Source organism: Polistes dominula, unplaced genomic scaffold, assembly GCF_049000335.1.
Source record: "Polistes dominula isolate Pdom_NZ unplaced genomic scaffold, Pdom_raw_medaka contig_373, whole genome shotgun sequence".
NCBI lineage: Eukaryota > Metazoa > Arthropoda > Insecta > Hymenoptera > Vespidae > Polistes > Polistes dominula.
The window spans coordinates 6,280,583-6,303,764 of record NW_028300899.1 but is presented as its reverse complement, the minus strand read 5'-3'; the positions used below and the strand labels follow the sequence as shown (position 1 = coordinate 6,303,764).

General features: G+C 43.3%; 1 protein-coding gene across 6 annotated transcripts in view; it reads left to right on the top strand.

Annotated features, from left to right (window-relative positions):
- The window catches only part of LOC107064328 (uncharacterized), an 85,496-nt gene that overhangs the window by 9,177 nt on the left and 53,137 nt on the right, over window positions 1-23,182 (top strand). For 4 of the 6 annotated variants that reach the window (XM_089177763.1, XM_089177750.1, XM_089177759.1 and 1 more), the window contains one exon: window positions 20,160-20,266. In XM_089177763.1, the coding sequence (XP_089033889.1) occupies window positions 20,263-20,266 (4 nt within the window). In that variant the 5' untranslated portion in view covers window positions 20,160-20,262. The other 2 variants (XM_089177753.1, XM_089177752.1) reach the window with 2 other exon arrangements.

The following is a 23,182-nucleotide window of genomic DNA, read 5'->3' as shown; positions in this document are numbered from 1 at the left end:
ATAAAAAAAGAAACAGAAATTGTAAAATTTAATAATACACTATTTTTTTTTTTTTCCTTGAGGTTTGTTAACCCGGGTGCTCAGTCTCTGGACCATTGTGTCCGGGCCCCTTGCGGGGAAAACCTATGATCGTAGCGGTTCCGCGGGTAGCCCCGACTCCCTTGCAAAGCGCAGCAGTCTGGCCGCCCCTCAGCCCACTAGGTCGAAAATGTTGTTGGCGGTGTTCCCAAGGACATCATTTCTGACGTCCGTTAGCCCAACGCATTGAGTTATGAGATGGAGGGTGGTATCCTCCTCTTCGCCGCACCTGCTGCAGACCGAGTCTTGTGCAAGGCCCAGTCGCGTAAGGTGCTTTCTAAGGTGCCAGTGCCCGGTGACCAATCCTACAACCAGCCTCCATTGGGCTCGGTCTAGGTTGATCAACTCGGTACCTAGCTTTTCCGAGGGCCCTGAGAACAGAGCCTTCGTGTGCCTCATGCCAGAGCCTTGCACCCAGAGATCCTTGAAGCGGTCCGTGGCCCACTTCTTAGTCCTCCTCCGCATAAGCCCCCTGACACGCTGATGTGGCACCGGTTTGTCGGATCGTGCCGTGAAGCTCCAAGTCTGGCAAGCTCGTGCGCCCTTTCGTTGCCCTGAACGCCACTGTGACCCGGCACCCATAGCAACTTCACTCTGTTGACACGGCTAGGCAGTGTCAACAGGTCGACGCAGTCCTTCACCAGCCCTGACTTGACCACGGTGCTGTGTACAAGTCTGAGCGCAGCGTGGCTGTCACTACAGATGTAGATATGTTTGTCATAGTATCCCCTTTCCAGGATACTGTGGGCATAGGCCCGAATGGCAAACAGCTCCGTCTGGAGAACAGAGGCGGTACCGGTTAGGGTGTAGGACAGCTCAGTCCTAGGCCCTCCAGACCAGACCCCTGCTCCCGCGTTGGAACCCGCTTTAGCTGCATCCGTATACCAGACGGGCCCTGCGGGTGCCAATAAATGATTTGGGTCCGCTGCCTATGATTGTCTGTCTGGGAAGAGGACCTCATAGTTTTGCTGGAAATGGTACTCCTTTGGGCACCAGTCACCCCCAAGACGGTTGACTTCCTCGAAGTCTTCCGTTCTTGACAGGATCGATGCGTGCCCGTAGGAGGCCCGCCTCCAGATCCCACTGACTAGCAGCCTAAAGGCTGCGCTTCTGGCTCTCTCCTCCGCCGCAATGTGCGGAGGTAAGATGTTGAGCAGGGCACCTAGAGCCAGGGTCGGGGTAGTGCGCATCGCGCCCGTAATTCCCAGCCCTGTTAGCCTGTAGACCCTGTCTAACGCTTTCCTGTTTTGAGCCCGCTCGACGCCGGGCCACCAAACTAGGGAGGCGTACGTCAGTTGAGGGACCAGTATGGAGGTGTAAATCCACCTAACCATCCGTGGTTTTAACCCCCACGTCTTTCCAAACATCTTCTTGCAGGCCCAGAAGGTATTAATAGCCTTCCTGGCCTGGTTGTCGATGTGGCTTTTCCAACTGAGTTTGCTATCGAGCATCACCCCCAGGTAGCGAACTTCCCGGGAGAACGTCAGCTCAGTTCTAAATATTGAGGGAGGCCTTATATTGAAAAGCCTGTTCCTCGTAAAGAGCACCATCTCAGTCTTATTCGGGTTCACCCTCAAAGACATCGATGTGCACTAATCCTGAACGATGTCGAGCGCTCTTTGCATCTTGCTCGACATCGTTGCCGGGTGATTTCCGGTTACCGCTATGCAGACGTCATCGGCAAACTCAACCGTTTTAACCGCCAGCTCCCCGAGCCTACTCAGGAGCCCGTCGACAACCATGAGCCACATCAGTGGGAAGGTAACTCCACCCTAAGGGCACCCTCTGCCGACGGGAGCCCTGATATCCGTCCCGCTGAGACTAGCAGTGATGATACGTGAGCGGAGCATGAAGTCCATCCAGTGGACGATAGTGTCGTCGATGTGGAAATCCCTCGCTGCTCCGCATATAGCTTCGAAGGAGGTGTTATCGAACGCCCCCTAGACGTCTAAAAAGACTCATAACGTGGCTTCTTTCTTGTCGAGGGCACCTTCTATCTCGCGAACGAGGCCATAAAGAGCCGTCTCGACAGAATTAGTTGATTGGTAAGCGTGCTGCGATGGCTGCACCGGCATCCTCGCCAGCGCTCCATCTCTTATAAACCTATCAACGAGTCTTTCCAGCGTTTTCAGCAAGAAAGACGTTAAGCTGATGGGCCTAAAAGCCTTGGCTTGGTCATATTTGTCTTTTCCCGTTTTTAGGATAAAGACTATTTTGACCTCCCGCCATGGCTTAGGTACGTATCTCAAGGCGAGACACGCTCTAAAGACACGGATCAGATGCTTGACTAGCCCATCCCCTCCATTCTGAAGAAGGGCGGGGAAGAGCCCGTCAGTCCCCGGGCTCTTGTACCCGTCGAACGAGTCCAGAGCCCAGCGAATCCTGCCATACGTTACCACTGCTGCAGCAGTGGTCCAGTCAACGGGTCTCGTGGCGCGGATCTCCCCCTGAATCAAGGGGTTATGCTCGACCTGACCAGATCCCGGGAAGCGTACCTCCAGTAGGTGGGCAAGAATGTCCTCGTGTTTCTCAAGCTGCTCTCCGTTCGGGAGAGAGAGTCCACCGAGGCTTGGTTGTGGGCCATTGGCGAGGACTTTGCGAAGTTTTGCCACTAGAGGAAGGACCTCAAATTCAGAGCAGAATTTCCCCTAGGCCTCACGTTTAGATTTCTTAATGAGTTTCTTATAGGCCCTCTGCTCGTTCCTATAATTAGCCCAATTTTCAGAGCCATTTGATTTTAAGGCCTTATTTAGGAGGCGGCGAGAACTCGAGCGCAGTGAGTTCAGCTCTTTGCTCCACCATGCTACTCTTGTCCTGTCCCCCCGTGTCTTAAGAAGGCAAGCAGCTTCGAAAGCCTGAGTGATGGAAGAGGAGAGTAAGCTTACTCGTTCCTCAATCAGACCCTCAGTCTTATTTCCCCGAGTCTGCCTTCAAGATTCCTCTTGTAGAGAGCCCAGTCAGTGGCCCTTGGGTCTCGGTAGGTCCTGACAACGGGCTGTGCCATCTCAGTCCTGAGCTTGAAGAAGATGCGGCGGTGATCCGAGAGTGAATCCTTATCGTCCACTCGCCACTCCTCAAGCAACCGAGCCACCCTGGGGGTGCCCAGTGTTAAGTCGATCACCTCTTGTCTCCTCGAGGTGACGAAGGTTGGTCTGGATCCCCTGTTGAGGATCTCCAGATTCGACGACGAGAGGTATTCCAGCAAAGCCGTCCCTCTCTTATTTGTATTAGAGCTGCCCTATACGACGGGGTGCGAGTTAGCGTCGCACCCGATCACAAGGTCCAGCCCTTCTCTGCGGCAGTGTTCCACCACGGCCCTCAGTTCCTCTGTAGGCGGATGTTCGGTCGAGTCGTAGGAGAAGTACGCTTAACAGACGATAAGGTCGGTCAGCCCACCTCCTAACCCTAACCTAACCGAGGCCACCGCAAGGTCCCTGCTGCAGAATCTGCTTAGCTTCAGGGCGTGGTGCTTTTTGGATACAAAGACACACGCCCTTGGGCCGGGTTTGCGTTGATCATATACCAATGTCCCCATGCTGCGATGTATCCCCTTAACAAGTTCACCATGGATCCAGGGTTCTTGTATGAGGGATATGTCTGCCCTCTCCACTGCTAGGTTCCGGCTGAGAACCGCCGAGGCCGCTATGCAGTGTTGCAGGTTAATTTGTGAGAGTTGGAGGCACGCTGCCCCCTTAGGTGATGGCGCGTGCGCCCTTCTCACTCTGTTTTGATTTAGGGAGGGGAATGGGGTGGGAAAGGGGGGTGGAGGGGATAGGTATTGGAGTGGGTATGGATAGGGGATGAGGGCAACAAGTTACACTACAGGCCATCGTCCTTGCCCCCCCGTCTTTCAGATGTCTTCGGGGCCTCTATGGTCCCCTGGGGCGTTGTTTACGGCCCCGTTAGGGATCCAGCAATGGCCCATTGGAGCCACGCCGGGTCTTCGCACGGGTCGTCTTGAACAGGGCGATTGCCTTGGGTGGTCTACCTCTAGCCCTCGCTCCGCCTCCCGTTTTACCGTCGGACTGAGCTCTTGCTACTGCGTCCTTTGCGTCAGTAGGCGCTTGTGACGCGCCGGCAAATTCACACGCCTTGGCGTCAGCCTGGAGACGGCTCCCTGCGCAGCGGCGGTCCCTGTAGCTGCAGTCGGCTCCACCAGACCCCCCCTCCGCTGCGCGTCCGCTTCCGAACCACTCTTGGTCTTCACAGGAGCGGGTGCCCGCCCTCCCGCCTTCGCCCGACCAGGGGGCTTCGTAAAAACGGGCCCTGCCCAGACCGAAGTGAGGGGCGAGCTTCTGCCTCTTCAACTGGCCCAGATAGGCCGCATTCACGCCTAGCACAGCGTCACGTCCCTCATCCTCCACGAGGAGGCTGAGAGTCCCGGGTTCTGCCTCTGTAGCCTTCTGAGGACGGTGGGCATGCTTTCGTCCGTGTTGGGGAACACAGCCATCATCTTCTTCAACCTTGGGAGGTTTTCCCCCTCCAGCACCTGGAATTGAGCCCCCTTCCAGGGTTTTAGGCTCGGGACAATGGCTTTAAGAATCAAAGAAATTTTACTATTTAACAATAAACAATTTGAAAGTGCATTAAAAAAAAATAAAAAAATTAAAAAAGAATCAAAGAAATTTTACGATTATTAATTACACGATTTAAAAGTGCATCAAAAAAATTGAAAAAAGAAACAAAGAAGTTGTACGATTATTAATTGTACGATTTAAAAATGAATTAAAAGTGAATTAAATAAAAAAAAATTCAAAAAGAAACATAGAAATTGTACGATTTAATAATGCACGATTTAAAAGAGCATTTAAAAAAAAGAAAGTAAAAGTAAAAAAAAGTAAAAGTCAAGAAAAAAAACTGGATATGATAATTAGGCAAACAAAAAAATCTTATTTAAGACGACAGAATTTCATATAAATCGTCGACTAATTTTATACTCGAATTATAATACTTAACTCCTATCTTTCTTTCTCTCTCTCTCTCTCTCTCTCTCTCTCTTTCTTTATACTTGTCAAGGTAAAGAAGAATGAAAAGTTGAAGGGGTAGGATGTGAAAGATGAGGAAGACAAGGAAAGGAGAGGGGTGTAGGAGGGGGTTAGGATGAGAATAAGTAGAATCCGTTGAACAAAGCGTGTCTCTAAAGTCTAGACGACCCTACGAGACAAAAAGTGAGAGTGAGGTATGAACAGTGGAAAGGGGAGGGTTGAACATCGGTGTGATGGGGAATTGGGGTGAAGGGGTAAGGGGGTGCTAGGGTTCTGGGTACGAGCAAAGCTTATGCTCGATGAACGGGAAACGAAGTAGAAGAAGAACAACTAGAAGAAGTAGAAGAAACATATATATATATATATATATACACTTATGCATACATCTATGTACACATCTATGGATCGTCTTTTCCTATGGGGTTCTTTGTTTCTTTCAGTCTACGTTCGATAACACTACTACTAATGCTACACCATAGGTACTCCCTTACTTCGTAGCTTCTGTGCATATTTTTTATTCTTGTTTGGTTCTTTTTTAGTTTTAGTTTTCATCCTTGTTTTTGTTTGTTTCTTTCTTTATCATGTGTATTTGAAACTACTACAAATACATGTTGGATATGTAAATGATTATGTTTTGTTGTGGGGGGGGGGTTAGGATTTTGTATTATTTTCATCGTTTATGAGGAAGAAGAAGAAGAAGAAGAAGAAAATAATGTATGTAGCTTTTTCATGTATCTTTTCAGATTGAAAACTACCCCTTTTTACTCTTACCCCTTTGATAAACGGGTATCAATGAAGGAATAAATTGTATTTTCAAATTTACAAGTATTATTGAAATTTATAATATTAAAAAATTGAAAGGTACTTACGTATTAACGCCACCGCAGCAAAAATTCCGCTAATGCGCCAATAAAGAGCAATCTTGTTGTTCGCATACAACAACCTTGTTGTTTGCACACAGCAACCGTCAGGGTTTCGTCAGGGTTATGGCGACAGCATCAGGTGAAAGAAAATAAAGACAGTTTTGAATCTATGTTAAATTCTATGTCGGCCTATTTTCCATCGAAATCTGATTGAGTACTTTTTATAAATAAAATGTTTTGAATTTTGAAAGTGTTTTGATTATAAATAAAGTTTTTTATTCTATGATTTGTCGCAACAATTTAAGGTGTAGATTGGCGCATTAGCTGAATTTTGCTGCGGTGGCTTTAATACCTAAGTACCAATTGAAATTAAAATTGATAAAATAGAAATTTATTAAATAAAAATTTAAAAATAAATTTAATTTTGTAATAATTTTGTTTAATATTAAATTTTATTAAATTTGTATTTTTTTATTATTTGTAAATTTTATAATTTTTATTATATAATATGTTTAAATTAATTTTATAAATTAAAAATAGAACTATATATTAAATGTTTATTTTAATTAATATTATTAAAAATACAAAATTGATTAAAAATCAAAATTAATTACACAATTATAAAAATTTATTTTTTTTTCTTTTGCATGTAACATTGAAACCAATTTTCTTTTTTTCCTCCTATTCGTTCTAGCAATTATTTTTCTTTTTTGCATGGTAGAAACGATAGATTTGCTCTGTTTTTTTTTTTTTTTAATGATTGAGAAAAAAAAAGAAAATAATAATAGTGTAAAAGAATTAATAATAAGTGATGATATAAAAAAAACCGTGAGTGATTTTGTTTCGTAATCCAAGTTGCAATTTGATTGACACATTAAACATCAAGTTAGTTAGTAGCAGTATACAGGGTGATTCTTGAAACGGAGGCGGGTAATAACTTTTTTTTAAGTAACAATAGAAAAAAGTCATAAGGGATGAAGTTATATGGCACAACAAATGTCAACTTTCTATGATCTTACTTTTTTTGAAAATGCATCGATGCACCCGCTTGTAGATGCAGTTTCACTTTTTTTTTAAATGGAACTCTAGATTTTTGTTTACACTATACGATTCCTTTTTTTATTCTGCGTTAAAAAGTATAAAGTGAAGGTCATTGAAATGTCAATAGTTTACGAGATATTTGAAGTTCTATAAGAAGCGTATAACAATGTAGTGTTCCAATATCAATTCAAATCAATTAAAAATTGTGAAAAATGTAAAATTAAAAAAAAAAATTGTATAAAAAGCGCAACAGAAGAATGTGCGCATCTAATTGTTTAGAATGAAATGAAAAAACATTCGAACATTTATTGTAATAAAATACATTACTGATATAAAACATCAAATATCTCGTAAACTATTGACATTTCGATGACCTTCACTCAATACTTTTTAACGCAGAATAAAAAAAGGAATCGTATAGTGTAAAAAAAATATCAAGTTTCATTTAGAAAAAAAGTGCAACTGCATCTAGCGGATGCATCGATGCATTTTCAAAAAAAAGTAATGTCATAGAAAGTTGACATTTGTTGTGCCATATAACTTTTTCCTGTATGATTTTTTTCTATTGTTACTTAAAAAAAAGTTATTCCAAGAATCACCCTGTATACAGCAGTATGTATAATAAACGTGTTAGCAGCGTTTCTTGGGAAACGAGTGCATAGCTGCGCATCTTATCATCTTTGTCACATAACGCGTATGCAGCGGAACTTGACTGATAATAAAACGCGATGTCGATGACCCTTTGCGTATCGTTTATGGTATCTACCTGATATGTCACTTTCCACATCCAGATTATACCTATCTGAAGACATATATATGCATTTCTTACCATTTGTATATATTTACATGTGTGTTAATGTGTACACCTATAGAATAAGAAAGAGAGAGATAGTTTAATAAATTTATTAATCCTTTTAATTAATCAAAAAAAAAAACAAAAAAAAATACTGGACAATTTGTGCTGATTTTTGGTAGGTTGCATCAAGTTTTTTTTTATACTAAAAAAAAATCTGAGAAGTTCTGAATGGAAGAAATTTTTTTAGTTAACCAGTATCCATTTTTTGGGGGGGGGACGCATTTTCAAATTTATTTTTGTTTTGATTTAATATTAATATTAAATATAATTAAAATATTAAATTAATTTATTTTGTTTTAATAACTGTAACTTTAGAATTCATTCTATATTCGTAAATATGTTGAGAGCGCCACGTCAATCATCTATGACTGACACTAGACTTTCCATTTAGGCCGGGTCAGTCACCGATGACTGACACTGCATAACATGATACTTCTAAGCAGTGCACGTGGCCTGACGGGGACTTCTTTAACATTGGCGTGGCTCTCAACGTGTTTAAATTTTATTTAGATTTTTTCTAATTGTAAGATTTGTTACGTTTAATATTTTTGTTACTATTTGTATCTTTTAGAATCTCTATAAATATCTATGTGCAGTTATTATCAAAGCTTAGTAGGTTATTTGAAAATATCATGAATTGATTCTTAAGTTTCAATGGATATACTCGTATGTGTTTTCAATGTATGTGATTTTACATGATAAGCAAAATGTAGAAATAAAATCACGTATTTCATTGTTTGTTTGTATCACACGACAAACTATGAATAATTATTAACGTCGAGGTAAATTGAAATTGATCTAGATTTTATGAAATCCTTAGTATCCACGTGCATACATATATATGTATGTATCTATGCATGCATGCATAGATGCATATATGCATTGTCGGATGTTTTGACGTTTAAAGGAAACCAGAGTACGATGAAAATAATATACATGAGTGAACAATAATTTTATGTAATATGTATGTGTATGTGTATGTGTATGTGTGTGTATGTTTTTTTTTTCTCCCTTAGGGGGGGGGGGGAATCCTCTTTACGGATTGTAGGCATAGCTGTTTGGCCTGGATATGTGGCGACTCGACGCAGTGTCATACTAAAACTCGACGCTGACGCCCCTACCCACTAAACCCTAAACCCCCTTCTCTTCTATCCTCTGATCCCCCATGGTACCGCCGTAAGGCATTTCTTCGCGGGGGGAGGAATTAGATGTCGCTCTTCCTTCTGGTGGCTAAGATGTTATTTCTCCCTTCTAGCTTCTGTCTTTTGCTCTTTTTCTCTCGATGGAACGCAGCTCTGTAAGCACTTCTGTGGCAAAAGTGTTCGTTGCATTCCAGGCAGCTTCTGAAGACAGCATTGCTTCTACGATTGACTCTGGTTGAATTGTCTTCTTCAGGATCTTCTCCAGCTCCTCACGTTATTGATTGAAACGCGAGCACTCGAAAAAAACGTGCTCTGCATCTTCAGTGGCTCCGGGGCAGGACGGGCACTCCGGAGAATCGTCATGCCTTAAGCGGTGAAGATAAGCCCGAAAGCAGCCATGTCCTGACAACATCTGCGTTAGGTAGTAGTTGACCTCACCGTGATTCCGGTTCAGCCAAATGTCGATCTTTGGTATGAGACGATGCGTCCATCTACCCTTCTCTGCGGCATCCCACTGAGATTGCCATCGTGCGATGCTGTGCTGTCTTTGTTCCATTCTGAGTTCTTCTGCGCTCAGTGTTGTTGACCTCCTTCGTTGGTAAAGGTTCCGTCTTTCTTCAGCTAGGACTCTGAGAGGTAGAGTTCCAAAAATGACGCACACTGCTTCTTCAGATATTGTGCGGAAGGCGCAAGCTACTCTTAGGGCACTCAGACGATATACTGGTCCAGCCTTTCTCCATGCTTCTTGTAATTCTAGCGCATCGGCCCAAATGGATATTCCGTACGTAAGCACTGATGTGACTACAGTTGCCAACAGTAGTCTCCTGCTCTGCTTTGGGCCTCCGACGTTAGGCATCAATCGTGCGAGTCTTGCCCTCACTACTGACGCTTTGGCACTGACGTGTTCCACTTGCTGTTTAAAGTTGAGACGGGCATCAAGCATCACTCCCAAATATCGGATATAAGGTTGTGATGTGATTTCTTGTTCGCCGACTTTAAGCTTGATGGTCTCTAACACTTTTCTGCTGGTAATAAGCATTGCCTCAGTCTTATGTTTCGCCAGTTGAAGATTCATTGTGTCCATCCACTGGTTAACTTGCTGGAATGCTAGATCAAACATGTGGTGAATCTCGTCCAGGTGTTTAGCGACAATCACTACGGCCACGTCGTTCGCATACGCTACAAGTTTAACATTCCTCGGGATCTTTAGCCTTAGAAGCCCGTCATACATGATATTCCACAGCAGTGGGCCAAGAACAGAGCCCTGCGGAACACCTCCGGTGATTTCGTACTCTTTCGGACCGTCCTTTGTGTCATATCTCAGGACTCTATCCGTGAAGTAGCTAGCTACTATTTTACGTAGGTATCCTGGCACGTTCTTCTCTTGGAGGGCTTGCATAATGCAGTCCCAGTTAGCAGAGTTGAAGGCGTTTCTGATGTCTAACGTCGCCACCAGGCAGTACTTCTTCGTACCACCCTTCCATCTGGTTCCTGCAATTGCCTCCTGGGCCGTAGTAACAACCAGATTGATCGCGTCCAGGGTTGATCGTCCTTTTCGGAATCCATACTGGTTGTTCGCCAGGAGTGGATCCACAACTGCTTCTATTCTCTGATGAATTATGCGTTCGAATATCTTACCGGTTGTATCCAGAATGCAAAGTGGGCGGTAGGATGACAGCTCTTCTGGTGGCTTCTTTCCTTTAGGGAGTAGAACCAGTCGTTGTTGTTTCCATTTCCGAGGAAATGTCCCTTCCTTGAGGCACGTGTTGTAAACTTTCAAGAATAACGTTGGTGCTGCCTTTATGGCTGTTTTCAAGGCAATATTAGGGATTCCGTCTAGTCCCGGCGCTTTGTTATTCCCGACGCGGTTACTAGCTTCCATTAGTTCTTCTTCCGTGACAGTTGGAATGTCTTCAGGGTTTAGCTGCTTTAACTGGCCGGTGAATACCGGTTGTTGAGGAAACAGTGCAGTAACAATCCTCTCTAGGAGCCGCGGACATGTAGGCGACGGCATTGGCTGGTATTTCAGGTGAGCCGTGACCACCTTGTACGGTTTGCCCCATGGGTCCTTCTCCACTTCTTCGACGAGTTTTTTCCAACAGCGTCTTTTACTATCCTTGATGGCTTTGTTCAGTTCCCGACGGGCCTTTTTATACTCTGCCACCAATTCTGCAAAGTTAGGTCGACGGAAGCCACGCTGTGATATTCTTCTTTTCCTGAGACATTCTCTACGAAGAGCGCTGATGTGATCGTTCCACCAGTGCACTGCGGGTCTTCTATTTATGCCTCGTTTTCGTGGCATACTGGCGTCACAAGCTTCGGTCACTCTTTCCATAAGTTCTTTAGTCTGATCTTCTACGCATCCAGCGGTGATCGGGCCATTATCCAAAGCAGTCGTCAGCGTACTCGCGTCGAAAGATTTTACTCTCCACCGAATGTGGTTAGGTAACCTATTAGTTCCTCTAGTATCCCGGTCATTTGACATTTCCCAGAGAATCGCATTGTGGTCACTGGCAGTGTAGATATCCAGCACCTTCCAGTTGAGGTTACTTCTCGCGAGGCTGTTACTGACGAACGTGAGGTCTACGATGGAACTTGCGTCTCCTTTGGTGTAGGTTGGTGTGTCACCACTGTTGAGTAAGACTACGTCTAATGCAGTAAAAGCCTCAAGTAACGCTTTACCTCGTGCGTTAGTTAGCTTGCTACCCCAGTCTACTGCCCAGGAGTTAAAGTCGCCGGCTATCGCGACTGGATGATGCTGCTTTGCGTCCTCTGTCAGTCGGTCCAGAAAATCAGTGAAGTCAAAAATAGAGAGGCTAGGTGGTGCGTAGCAGCTATAGAAGCGAACTCCATCTACTGATACTGCTACGAAGCCGGCATTGCAATTGTTAGCTACGCTCTGAAATGGGAGCTTGCCACAGGACCAAATGGCGGCCCTGGTGGTCGTGTCCGTTTCCCATAGTTGGCCTTTAAGGCATTTATATGGCTCGGCTATTAGTACCAGGTCAAGCCCTAGTTCACGCACTGTCTGCAGAAGCAAGTCATGTGCAGCCTCACAGTGGTTAATGTTCAGCTGTAATATCTTCATGTTCGTTTATTCGTTGTCTTCTGAAGTGCTTCTTGGAAAACCGGGCATTTACTAGAACCAGCCCGGTGGGCAGTATCTGTTGAGCCGGGTTTTTCAGCACATAACATACACTTTGCTTCATTAGGGCATTTAACTACTAGATGGTCAGTTTGTCCGCACTTAATACAGAGCTTTGATCGATCTATTCCGCTTCTACACTGGGCAGCAACGTGTCCATAGTGCCAGCACTTAAAGCATGCTTATGGTTTTTTCACTACTCTAACCCGGCAGTTCGACCAGCCGATCTTGATCCTGCCTCTCTCTCCGAGTACTGTCTGCGCTGTTGTTATCGGTAGTGTCACTAGCGCAGTTTGGGTACCTCTGTAGGCTGGTCTGATTTTGATAGCTCCTTCCGGTATCTCAAAGCTATCTCCTGCTACTTCCTGTAACGTCTCCCGGATGTCATCATTAGTTGTTGTGTCATCGATGTCCCGGATTTCTAATTGCTCCTGTGGGCCCTTACTGATGACTTTGGCCTCCTCTTTCAGGATACTCTGGATCGTCTTTTGCAGAGCTTGTCCTTTGTCAGTGCTCTTTCTAGAGAGCTCGATGAGCATGTCTCCGTCTCTGGTCTTGCGGATCTTATCAACCGTATCGCAGACTTGCTCATTAGGGACTTCTTTCTTTATTCGGCGCAGTATCTCAGCATAGTTCGCCTTTTCAACAGGCCAAATGCGTCCGCTCTGGTGAATTTTCGTGGATTTTTTCGCTTAGGCTCAGGTGGTGGATTCTCAAGCAACTGCTTCAGGAGTTGCTCTTTCCTTTCCTTCTTCTGTTCCCTCCTAGACTGTACTCTTTTCCAAGCAAGCGCCTTTGGTTGTTCTCTGGTTTGCACTGCCGCTCCTTGTGGAGGGCTTTTCTTCATATCTTTTTTCTTCACTACTTGGCTGATTGTTGGGTCAGGAGAAGGTCGATCTTTTCTCTTACCTGACTTGTTGCTAGCTTCACTTTTGTCTTCCGCGACTGATTCACCGTCACCTTCAGCTCCGGTGTCTATTGCTTCGTCAGTCACGACGCCAGCCTGACAGACTTTCTCCGGTGTAGCATGAGAAATGCGCTGCAATGATGAGCGCCACTCCTCGTCCAGCTTCTCAAACCTTTGAAGGGCGTTAGCTACACCAGTCATCTTGGATTTTATCTCTTTGTGAATGTTGACCTTTGGTTGGACGAAATCATTCAGCTCACTGATCAGCTTTCCAAGGCGTTTGAGCGCTTGCGAGCGCTTTATTTCAGCGCTTGCGTCAATCGCTGCTTGTTGGGCATGTAGCCCGTTTCCACTCTTGTTTGTTTCCTGTGGGTTACTCATACTTTTTGATTTACCAGCGCATCGTACGGAGTGGAGCGGGTTGTCATAACTAGGAACGGGTGTACCCTCGGAGATAATACTCCTACCCCAGTTCCCTGAGGCCTAGCCGACACTTAGCCAGTCCCGGAATACACGGACGGACTAGACTCGCTCGGGGCGGTGAAGATTCCGAACTCTAACACTCACTGCATACTTCCTGATCAAGGCCCGAAGTGGCCGGCTCCTGATCCACTGCTGCAACTTACACCTCGGCAGAGCAAGCTCACATCAGCCGTGGCCTGCATCGTCGGAAACTACGATACAGGTTCCGGACACTCCCAGTGAGTTACAGCAGGGACCGATCGTCTTGCTAGGTCAGTTAGCGTGACCAACCCATAAAGGGGGAGTTTCGTCCACGGGAGCTTATTTTGTTTAGTTATTTTGCTTGGCTCCTACCCGCTGTACCTGCTGTACCTCATCAACTAAGAGATTAAGTGTCATCCAGGGACAGCGAGCGTTCTCCCATCCGCTCGGGGAGACGCGCCTGGTAGCAGTTTCTCCTCTGCCGCAGGATGTATGTATGTATGTATGTATGTATGTATGTATGTATGTATGTTTTTTTTTTTTTTTCCGTGGGTAGGTGGAAATCTTCAACGGTAAGACCCCAGATAACCCGCGTTATCTAGGAGTGTGGGATTTTTACCCACTAAAACCACCTCCTTTAGTCCCTGCATTGTGTTACCCCGCGGGACCGCCGTCAGGCATTACTTCGAGGGGCAAGGAATCGGCTACGGCCGCGCCAAAGTTTTATTCTCGCTCATGTCTATTTCGATTTTCCATGCGCAGCTTCTTCAAGACGTCTGTTGCAAAGTCTTCGATTTTGTTCCACGAGTCTGCCGTATTGAGCATGAAGTTCACGATGTTGTCTGGGGTGATCCTTTCTTTGAGGTACCCCTGAAGTTGGTCTCGTTCGTTGTTGAAACGCGGGCACGCGAAAAATACATGCTCCGCGTTTTCAGTCACGTTACATGCTGGGCAGTCCTCATTGTCGTTTAGTTTAAAACGGTGGAGATATTTCCGAAAGCAGCCATGGTCCGTTAGGAACTGGGTAAGATAGAAGCCTACCTCCCCATGGCTGCGTCCCACCCACTCCCTAAGCGATGGAATCAGCCGGTGTGTCCATCTGCCTTTAGGTGACTCGTCCCAGCGCTGCTGCCATTGCAGTAGTGATGCTGTCTTTTCCTCCTTGGCAATATTCTCCTTGTCAAGTGGTGTCCGCCGTCCTCGGGTGTATATCCTGTTTCGCTCGTCCGCGAGGATTTCCAGCGGTGGCATGCCTGCCACTACACACCCCGCCTCGTACGATATTGTGCGGTACCCGGCAGCAACTCTCAGAAGAGTTCTGCGGTATACCGACACCATTTCTCTCCGATATGAGGCCACCTTGAGTGCCTTGTGCCAGATCGGTGCAGCGTACAACAGTATCGACATTGTAACTGTTGCGAGCAGTGTTCTTCTCTCCTGCTTGGGCCCTCCGATATTCGGCATAAGTCGTGCTAGTGCCGCGCCGACTTTTGCGCCCTTAGCAGCCACGCTCTCCATATGTTGTTTGAAGCTGAGCCTTGCATCAAGTATCACTCCGAGGTACCTGATATAGGGTTGCGACGTGATTTCACAATCACCGACGTCCAGGGTGATGGTTTCGACCTTCTTTCGGCTCGTGAAGAGTACGGCCTCGGTTTTATGGTGCGCAAGCTCCAGACCGACCGACTGTATCCACTCTCCTACGATTTTATATGTCTCCCCGAAGGTACAGTTAACCTCTTCCATAGTCTTGGCTGTAATGACAAGTCCTACGTCGTCAGCAAACGCCACCATCTCTGCTGCCTGCGGTAGCCGGGTCTTCAGCAACGCGTCATACATTAAGTTCCACAGCAACGGCCCCAGGACCGATCCTTGTGGAACTCCTCCAGAGACTTCGTAGTACTCAGGACCATTCTCGGTATCGTACCTCAAGCGTCTACCGCAGAAGTAGCTCTTGATCATCGTTCTCAGGTAGGCTGGCGTTTCCAGATGATCTAGTGCCTTGCATATGCTATCCCATCTGGCTGAGTTGAATGCATTTTTGATATCCAATGCAGCCAGCAAGCAGTATTTCTTGGCTCCACGGGTCCAGCGCACTCCAGAGGTTGCATCTTTCACCGTGGCTACCACGCGACCAATGGCTTCGATGGTTAACATGCCCCTCCGAAAACCGTATTGGTTTTCCGAGAGGCGGTGTCCGACAGAGGCATCGATTCGGTTGAAGATAATCCTCTCGAAGATCTTTCCCGTTGTGTCCAGCATACATAGAGGTCGATACGACGAGGCTTACTCCGGCGGTTTGTTACCCTTGGGGAGCAGCACGAGGCGCTGTCTTTTCCACCGTGCCGGAAATACTCCCTCAGAGAGGCACGCGTTATACATCTCGAGAAATAGTTCCGGGGCAGTTTCGATGGCTGCCTTTAGGGCAGTGTTGGGGATGTTGTCCAACCCTGGCGCCTTAGTATTGCCCACTCTTCTGGTGGCCCGGAGTAATTCCTCTTGGGTAATCGGAGGGACTACCTCATCCTCGTTCCGCGGCACCGGGTAGTCATACGCTGGTCGCTTGGGAAACAGCTCTGCAACGATTTCACCCAACTGCGTTGGGCAAGTAGGCTGCTGCCGTGACTGCGTCTTAATTGTAGCTATAACAGTCTTATATGGTCTCCCAAATGGGTCGTTGTTGACTTCCGCCATAAGCCTGATCCATCCCTCTCTCTTACTATGCTTGATAGCCTTGGCGAGTTGGGACCGTGCCTCCTTAAATGCCATTTCCAATTGCGGGAAAGTAGGTCTTTTTCGGGCTCTTTGGGCGAGTCTCCTGGCGTGCTTGCAATGAGCACGGAGCTCGGCAATCTTGTCACTCCACCAGTATGCCGAGGCGTGCTGGTTTTTATTGCCGCGTCGCAGCATAGCAGCGTCACATGCCCTCGCTACAGCATCCATGACTTGCATGGTCTTCTTCTCTGCTGTTTCGGCGGTGATCTTAGCATCCTCGATGCATGCACATAGAGTGCCTTTGTCGAGGGTGTTCGCCTTCCAGCGGATGGTGTTGGCCTGCTTTAGGACGCGATTTCCACACTTCCTTTGGGGCTGTATAAGCCATGTTATGGCACAGTGGTCACTATGCGTAAATATCTCCGTTACCTGACATCAGTTGTGCTTTGAAAGCCCTGGGCTGACAAACGTGAGGTCGATGATCGACCTGCTCTCACCTCTGGTGAATGTTGGTACTCCACCGTCATTGAGAAGCGTGAGGTTCAGTACCGAGAAAGCCTCCAGAAGTGCTCGCCCTCGCTCTGTTGTCCGTTTGCAGCCCCATTCCACGGCCCAAGCGTTGAAGTCACCAGCGATGGCGACTGGATTTCGGTTGCTAGCGTCGTTGACTAGTCGGTCCAAAGTCTCCTCAAACTCCTGCTGAGTCAGTCGAGGTGGCATATAGCAGCTGTATATGTGCACCCCATTGATTTTCGCGCGCACGAAATATTCTGCGGGTGTTTTCATGGACTCCTGGATAGGGCGGCTACCGCAAGCCCAGATAGCAGCTGAGCCCGTTACATCCGCCCTCCAGGAAGGGTCCAACCTATTGCAGTATTGTTCTGAGATTAACGCAACATCAATGCACTCCTCCCGCACCGTCTGCATGAGCAGGTCTTGTGCTACTTCACTGTGGTTGAGATTTATTTGTAAAAGTTTCATTGCCTCTTTTTCTGCTTGTTTCTCTCGAGGGCCAATAGGTAGACCGGACACCGGCTGCTTCCAGTTCCGTGATCCACTTTATCTGCACCTTTCTCTTTGCAGAGCGTGCAGGTAGGCTCCCTTCCGCACATTTTCGCAATGTGGCCGTCTTCTCCACAGCGTAGGCACTGTTTAGATCGATCCGTGCCTCGACAGCTTTGTCTCCGGTGGCCGAAATCGTGGCACCGAAAGCACCTTAAGGGCAAGTGGCTGTTGTCCCGCTCGCGGATGCGACAGACCGTCCAGCCAATTTTTACTTTCCCTAGCTCCAGGGCTGCTCTTGCAGTCGCAGTTGGAAGGCCCACGACGGCAGTTTGTATGCCACCATATACCCTCCGCAGCGATTTCACTGCCGAGACTGCGATGCTGTCAGTTTTTAGCTGCAGAGCCAGCGCTTTCGCAACTTCCTCTTTGTCCGCAACCTCGTCCAGATCTTTGATCTCGAGCCGCATTTCTTGGGTCCACGCACGGACCTCTGCACGGTCCCCAAGGAACGCCCTCATCGAGTCCCTGAGCTCGTGCGTCGGCTTTGCGGCGGCGCGGCTCAGGACCAAGAGCAGGTCGCCCCCCGCCGTTCGCCGAATTTTCTCGAATTCAGTTGCAACACCTTTTATTGTATCATCCGTACGCATTTGGCGCAAGATGTCGGCGTATGTCTTGTTTTCTCCTTGAGCCTTGATGACCAGGGCATCTGGTCGAGGAGGTCTCGGGCGTGGGGCCTTCTTCTTTTTCCTTACCGTTGTCCACGCTGCGTCCTTTTTTGGCTCCGGAGCGGGTCGGGTACTTAGCGACTCGGGAGTGCTCAGTACTGCCGCCTGCGCTCGTCGCTTGGTCCTTTTGCCTGACGGTTTAACTTCTTGCGGGGTGGACGAACCCCTGCGACGCTTGCCACCCTGCGCGTCCAGGCTAGGAGTGGTTTGCGTCGTCTGCCCAATGGCGGGCCTTGGCACCACTGCCTGTTGATGCACCGTTTCCGGCGGTCCCATTGCTCTATAGCTACTTCGGCATATAGCAATGAGCCGCTTGATCTCCTTGTGGACGTTTGATTTGCTGTCCGTGTAGTCAGCAAGTTCTTCCAGCTTGCTACCGAGGCGCTCGTATGCCTCGAGCTTCTTCTTCCTTGTCGCATAGATGCTAGCTGTGGCCAAGTTGACCACCACAGTCGCACTGCAGTCGTTGGATGACGACGCCAAGGAGCCTGCTTGCCCACTCCCTGCCGCCGGTACTGGGGTTCCGAGCCCCTGCACCGTAATCGGTACTACACTTGTCGTGCTTTCCATTTTTGGTTTAATATTCGGGGTTCCTTCCCCTAGTCTGTTTGGTCCGCGGGAGGAAATTTCCTCCTACCTACTATATATAGTAGGTATTCCCCTATCCGCCACCTGGGGACGTGCCACGTAGGGGTTACAGACTCCCCCTGTGGATGTATGTATGTATGTGCGTGCGTGTGTGTGCGCGCGCGCGCGTGTGTGTGTGTGTGTAAGTGAGTGAGTGAGTGAGTGAGTGTGAGTGTGAGTGAGTGAGTGAATGAGTGAGTGAGTGAGTGAGTGAGTGAGTGAGTGAGTGTGATGTGATGTGATGTGATGTGATGTGATGTGATGTGATGTGTGTGTAAGAAAAGGGAACGAATGTGTGTACGTAGGTGGGTTGTCAATAGAAATTCATATGAGAAATATCAAACAATTAGTAAACGAAGATATTTTAGATAACTATTGAAATTATGTATGCAAAATAGTATCTATTCATTTTATTGATTATTCTATAGAATAATAATAATAATAATTAAATATATTGATAAAAAATACAAATTTCGTACAATTGTTAAACTACAACACAACAACAGCAAAAACAATATTGTATGCATTTAAAGAGATCGTAATTTTGGTGGCATAGCATATAATAAAAAAGTTGCTAAGCGTTTGTGCTCACGTTTCAACTGATAATTTACACGTGTGGATAAGCATTCGTTCATAATAAACAAAAATTATTGATAAAGATACCGGTGTTAGGGTCCAATGAACATATTACACGGGTTAAAACTTTCCCCTTCACCTTCACCCCGTCTAAAAAAAAAGAAAACTTCTTTTTTTTCTTTATTTTTCTTCTTCACTTTCTTTGTAAAACTGTAATGGGTTAACCATCCTTTAAATTGTTGTTTAATAAATAATATTATATTATATTAATTATAATGAATATATTAATATAATTATAGTTTCTAATAAATAGTATTATATATAATATTAATATTATATTTAATTATATTAAATAAAAAATTTATATATATATATAATAAACATTTAAATATAAATAATATAAATATATAATATAATTATAGTGTCTAATAAATAGTATTATATATAATATTAATATTATATTTAATTATATTAAATAAAAAATTTATATATATATAATAAACATTTAAATATAAAAAATAATATAATTAATATATAATAAAAAATTTATATAGAAAAAAGTACTATAAATTTATATAATAAAAATTTAAAGATAAAAATGAAACGAATTATCTTAGAAGAAAGGGAGAAATTTATATAGAAAAAAAAAGAATCCGTCAACTGCCAATTATTTATCAAAATCTTATAATAGTAAATTGAAAGAAAATAACTCTTGATTGAGAACACTTCTAATCAAAATTGGATCCACACGTAAAAAGAAGAAAGAAAGAAAGAAAAATAAAACACGTGGCACCGAAATTTCTCACTCCGTCCTTGCTCTTTTTATTTAAAATTAAATCAATGTGTTTTAATTTTTTTTCCTCTTTTTCTTCTCTTCCTCTTCTTCTTTTTTTTTTTCTTTTTACAAATGTCAGAGAAAAATTCGATGATATTTACGAAAATATTTTCATTGTAAAAAGAAAAGAAAAAGAAAAAGATAAAGAAGAAGAGAAAGGAAATAAAAATAGAAATAAAAGAAAATTTAACTGACTAATTATGTTAATTTTTCAGGACTACTTTTAAAAGATGAAGGAGGAATTAAGCGAAGACGATGGCAAGTCCTCAACAGGGACGATGCTTGAAACTGCTATTGAAAATGTTTTGATTAGCTCCTATGGGTAAGTTTTATATTTTTCTTTCTCTTTTTGGTACTTACGTATTAACGCCACCGCTGAAAAATTCCGCTAATGCACCAATCTACACCTTAAATTGTTGCGACAAATCATAGAATAAAAAACTTTATTTAAAATCAAAACACTTTCAAAATTCAAAAGATTTTATTTATAAAAAGTAGTCACACAATCGGATTTCGGTGGATAATGAGCCGATATAGAATTTAACATAGATTCAAAACAGTTTCTATTTTCTTCCACCTGATGCTGTCCCCATAACCCTGGCGAAACCTTGACGAAACCCTGACGCAACCCTGACGGTTGCTGTGTGTAAACAACAAGGTTGTTGTGTGCGAACAACAAGATTGCTCTTTATTGAAGCATTAGCGGAATTTTTGCTGCGGTGGCGTTAATACGTAAGTCCTTCTTTTTTATATTTTTTCTTTTCTTTTCTTTCCTTTTCTTTTTCCTTTTTTTTTGTCGCTAATGGGTTAAGTAGTAATAATGTAAAATGACAATACTCATTTAAACAAATATTTCTTCCAAATGACTAGTATTACAAATGCATGTCACTTGTAATTCCATTTAAAAAAAAAACAAATTGTTTAAACAATAATAAACGTAAAATACGTGTAATTTAATTAGGAAATAAAGAAACAAACAAATTTAAGTGCTATGGAAAACGCATATATGCGTTTGATACAAATTATCAGAATGGTCTATCTACGCATATGTGTTTGTTTATATTAATTAATTCAATTATATTTATGTAAAGAAATACTTTTATTATAAATATAATTTCTTATTAGAATATATTTAATAATAATAAACAATTTCATTTTTACAAAATATTTCAAGTACAAAGTATTCACAGTTCAAAGGGTTCAAAATGTCCCCTTTTTACTCGAATGATCCTACTTCATGTGTTTCATTTTGATTAAAATGATGTTTGATATAAAATAAGTTGTTTGTTTAACCCTTTGACTGCTAGCTACTCTAAGTCGAAGTGCTCAGCGTGTGCGGCCTGCCGCCAGCAGTAGCGGTCGCTGGGGACTGAATACTTTTTCGGGCCATATGAATCTTTTGAGCGACGTATTAATACATCTTCTTCTTCTTAATATATATAAATTACGTGTCACGTTGTTTGTCCACAATGGACTCCTCAACTACTGAACCGATTTTAATAAAATTTTGCACACTCTGTGCAGTTTCATCTAACTTGAAAGATAGGATAGTTTATATCTCAATTTATAATCACAATATTATTTTTTTGCGAATTATTTGTTTATTAACAAAGAGTCATGATTATCTTTGTTAGTTCGATAAGATTCTAACAGATGGCGGTATAAGGTAATTCGTTGACTTAAAGACGTGTGTATCAGATTGATTGTGAGTCACAACAACGCGTGGCAGAGCACCCCTAGTTGTAATATAATTCATAATCCAATTACTATTACTTTGTCCACTGCAAAACGGATCAAATAATTTTTTTTTATTTTTAACATATATTGTCTATTCACCAATGGTAAAGTTTTAAAACACCATATTTTGATAGTTATAAATTATAACTATACATTGTTTTTTTTTATAACTTACATAATGATATATTTGGATATTAGAAATAGAAAAATTGAACAAATAACATACAACAAATAAGTAACATAAGTACTGTAAATCGAAACAAAATAAAACGAATTTTAACACGTTGCCGCACACTTTTATTTGACGATCGTGCTTAGAAATACGAAGATCGGACGGTTATAGCCGTCATTTGCGGCAACGTGTTAAGATACAGAATGATTGACCAATTAAACGAAATTTCATTTTTTTCGTTGCTAATCAACAAGGTTTAAGATTTCTGCGAGTGTATTGGACATGTAAAAGAAAAACCATTCTCAAACATACATATAAGACAGCAGTAAACAGTTAAAAACTCGCCGAGCGCGCATTTGTGTCCATAGTCTATATCGATGGCTTGCGTCGGACGCATATTTGAGCCCATAGGCTACACCAATAGTTTCCGCTGGACGCACATTTGCGCCCATAGCAGTCAAAGGGTTACAACAAACACACCCTCTTAACCTTCACCACGTGTTACACCTGACATATGCAAATTCAAAAATTGATAAGTCATTTCAAAATCATCAAGAAACAACCTCTTTAATTGTTTATTTTCATAAAACAACTTGTTCAAAATCAATACACAATTTATATAAAAGTTTATTTCTTCTTTTCTCTCTTTTTTTTTTTAAAGCATGAAACAATTAATCATTTTAATAAAACTGATAATGATATTGTTTATAAAAGAAAATTAATTAGATTATTTTTTACGTTTTTGTTATAAAAATTATTGCATGGTAATTTATTTTTATACAAAACAATTATTTAACTTATTTTTCTTAGGTTTTTTTTCTTTTCTAAAAATAAACAAAAGCTCAACTGTTTATTATTAAATTATTTATTATTATTATTATATAATTTATGTTCTAAAAGAGGATCCACCTGGTGTGAGCCGCCTTCATGATCACAGCTAATCAACATAACTCAGACTTCTTATTATTATATTATTAATTATTAAATTATTATTATTAGGTTGTCAAGTATGAAATGGGGCAAAAATAATTGAATGAAACATAATTGAATTCGATTTTGCCCCATTTCATACTTGAAAACCTAATATTTAAAGGAAATTAATAAAACATTTGTTATAATTGTTTTTTCTTTTAGCATACGTTTATAATTTGAAATGTAAATGATTGTTTTTTTTCCTGTATTTTTTATTCTTTTATTTCTTTCTTTAAAAAAAACACGACAAAATTTATTTATATTATTTATTTACGACAATACTATATATATATATATATATTTAACCTTTAAAATATATTTACAAATCATTAAAAATAATTACATATTAAACAAAAA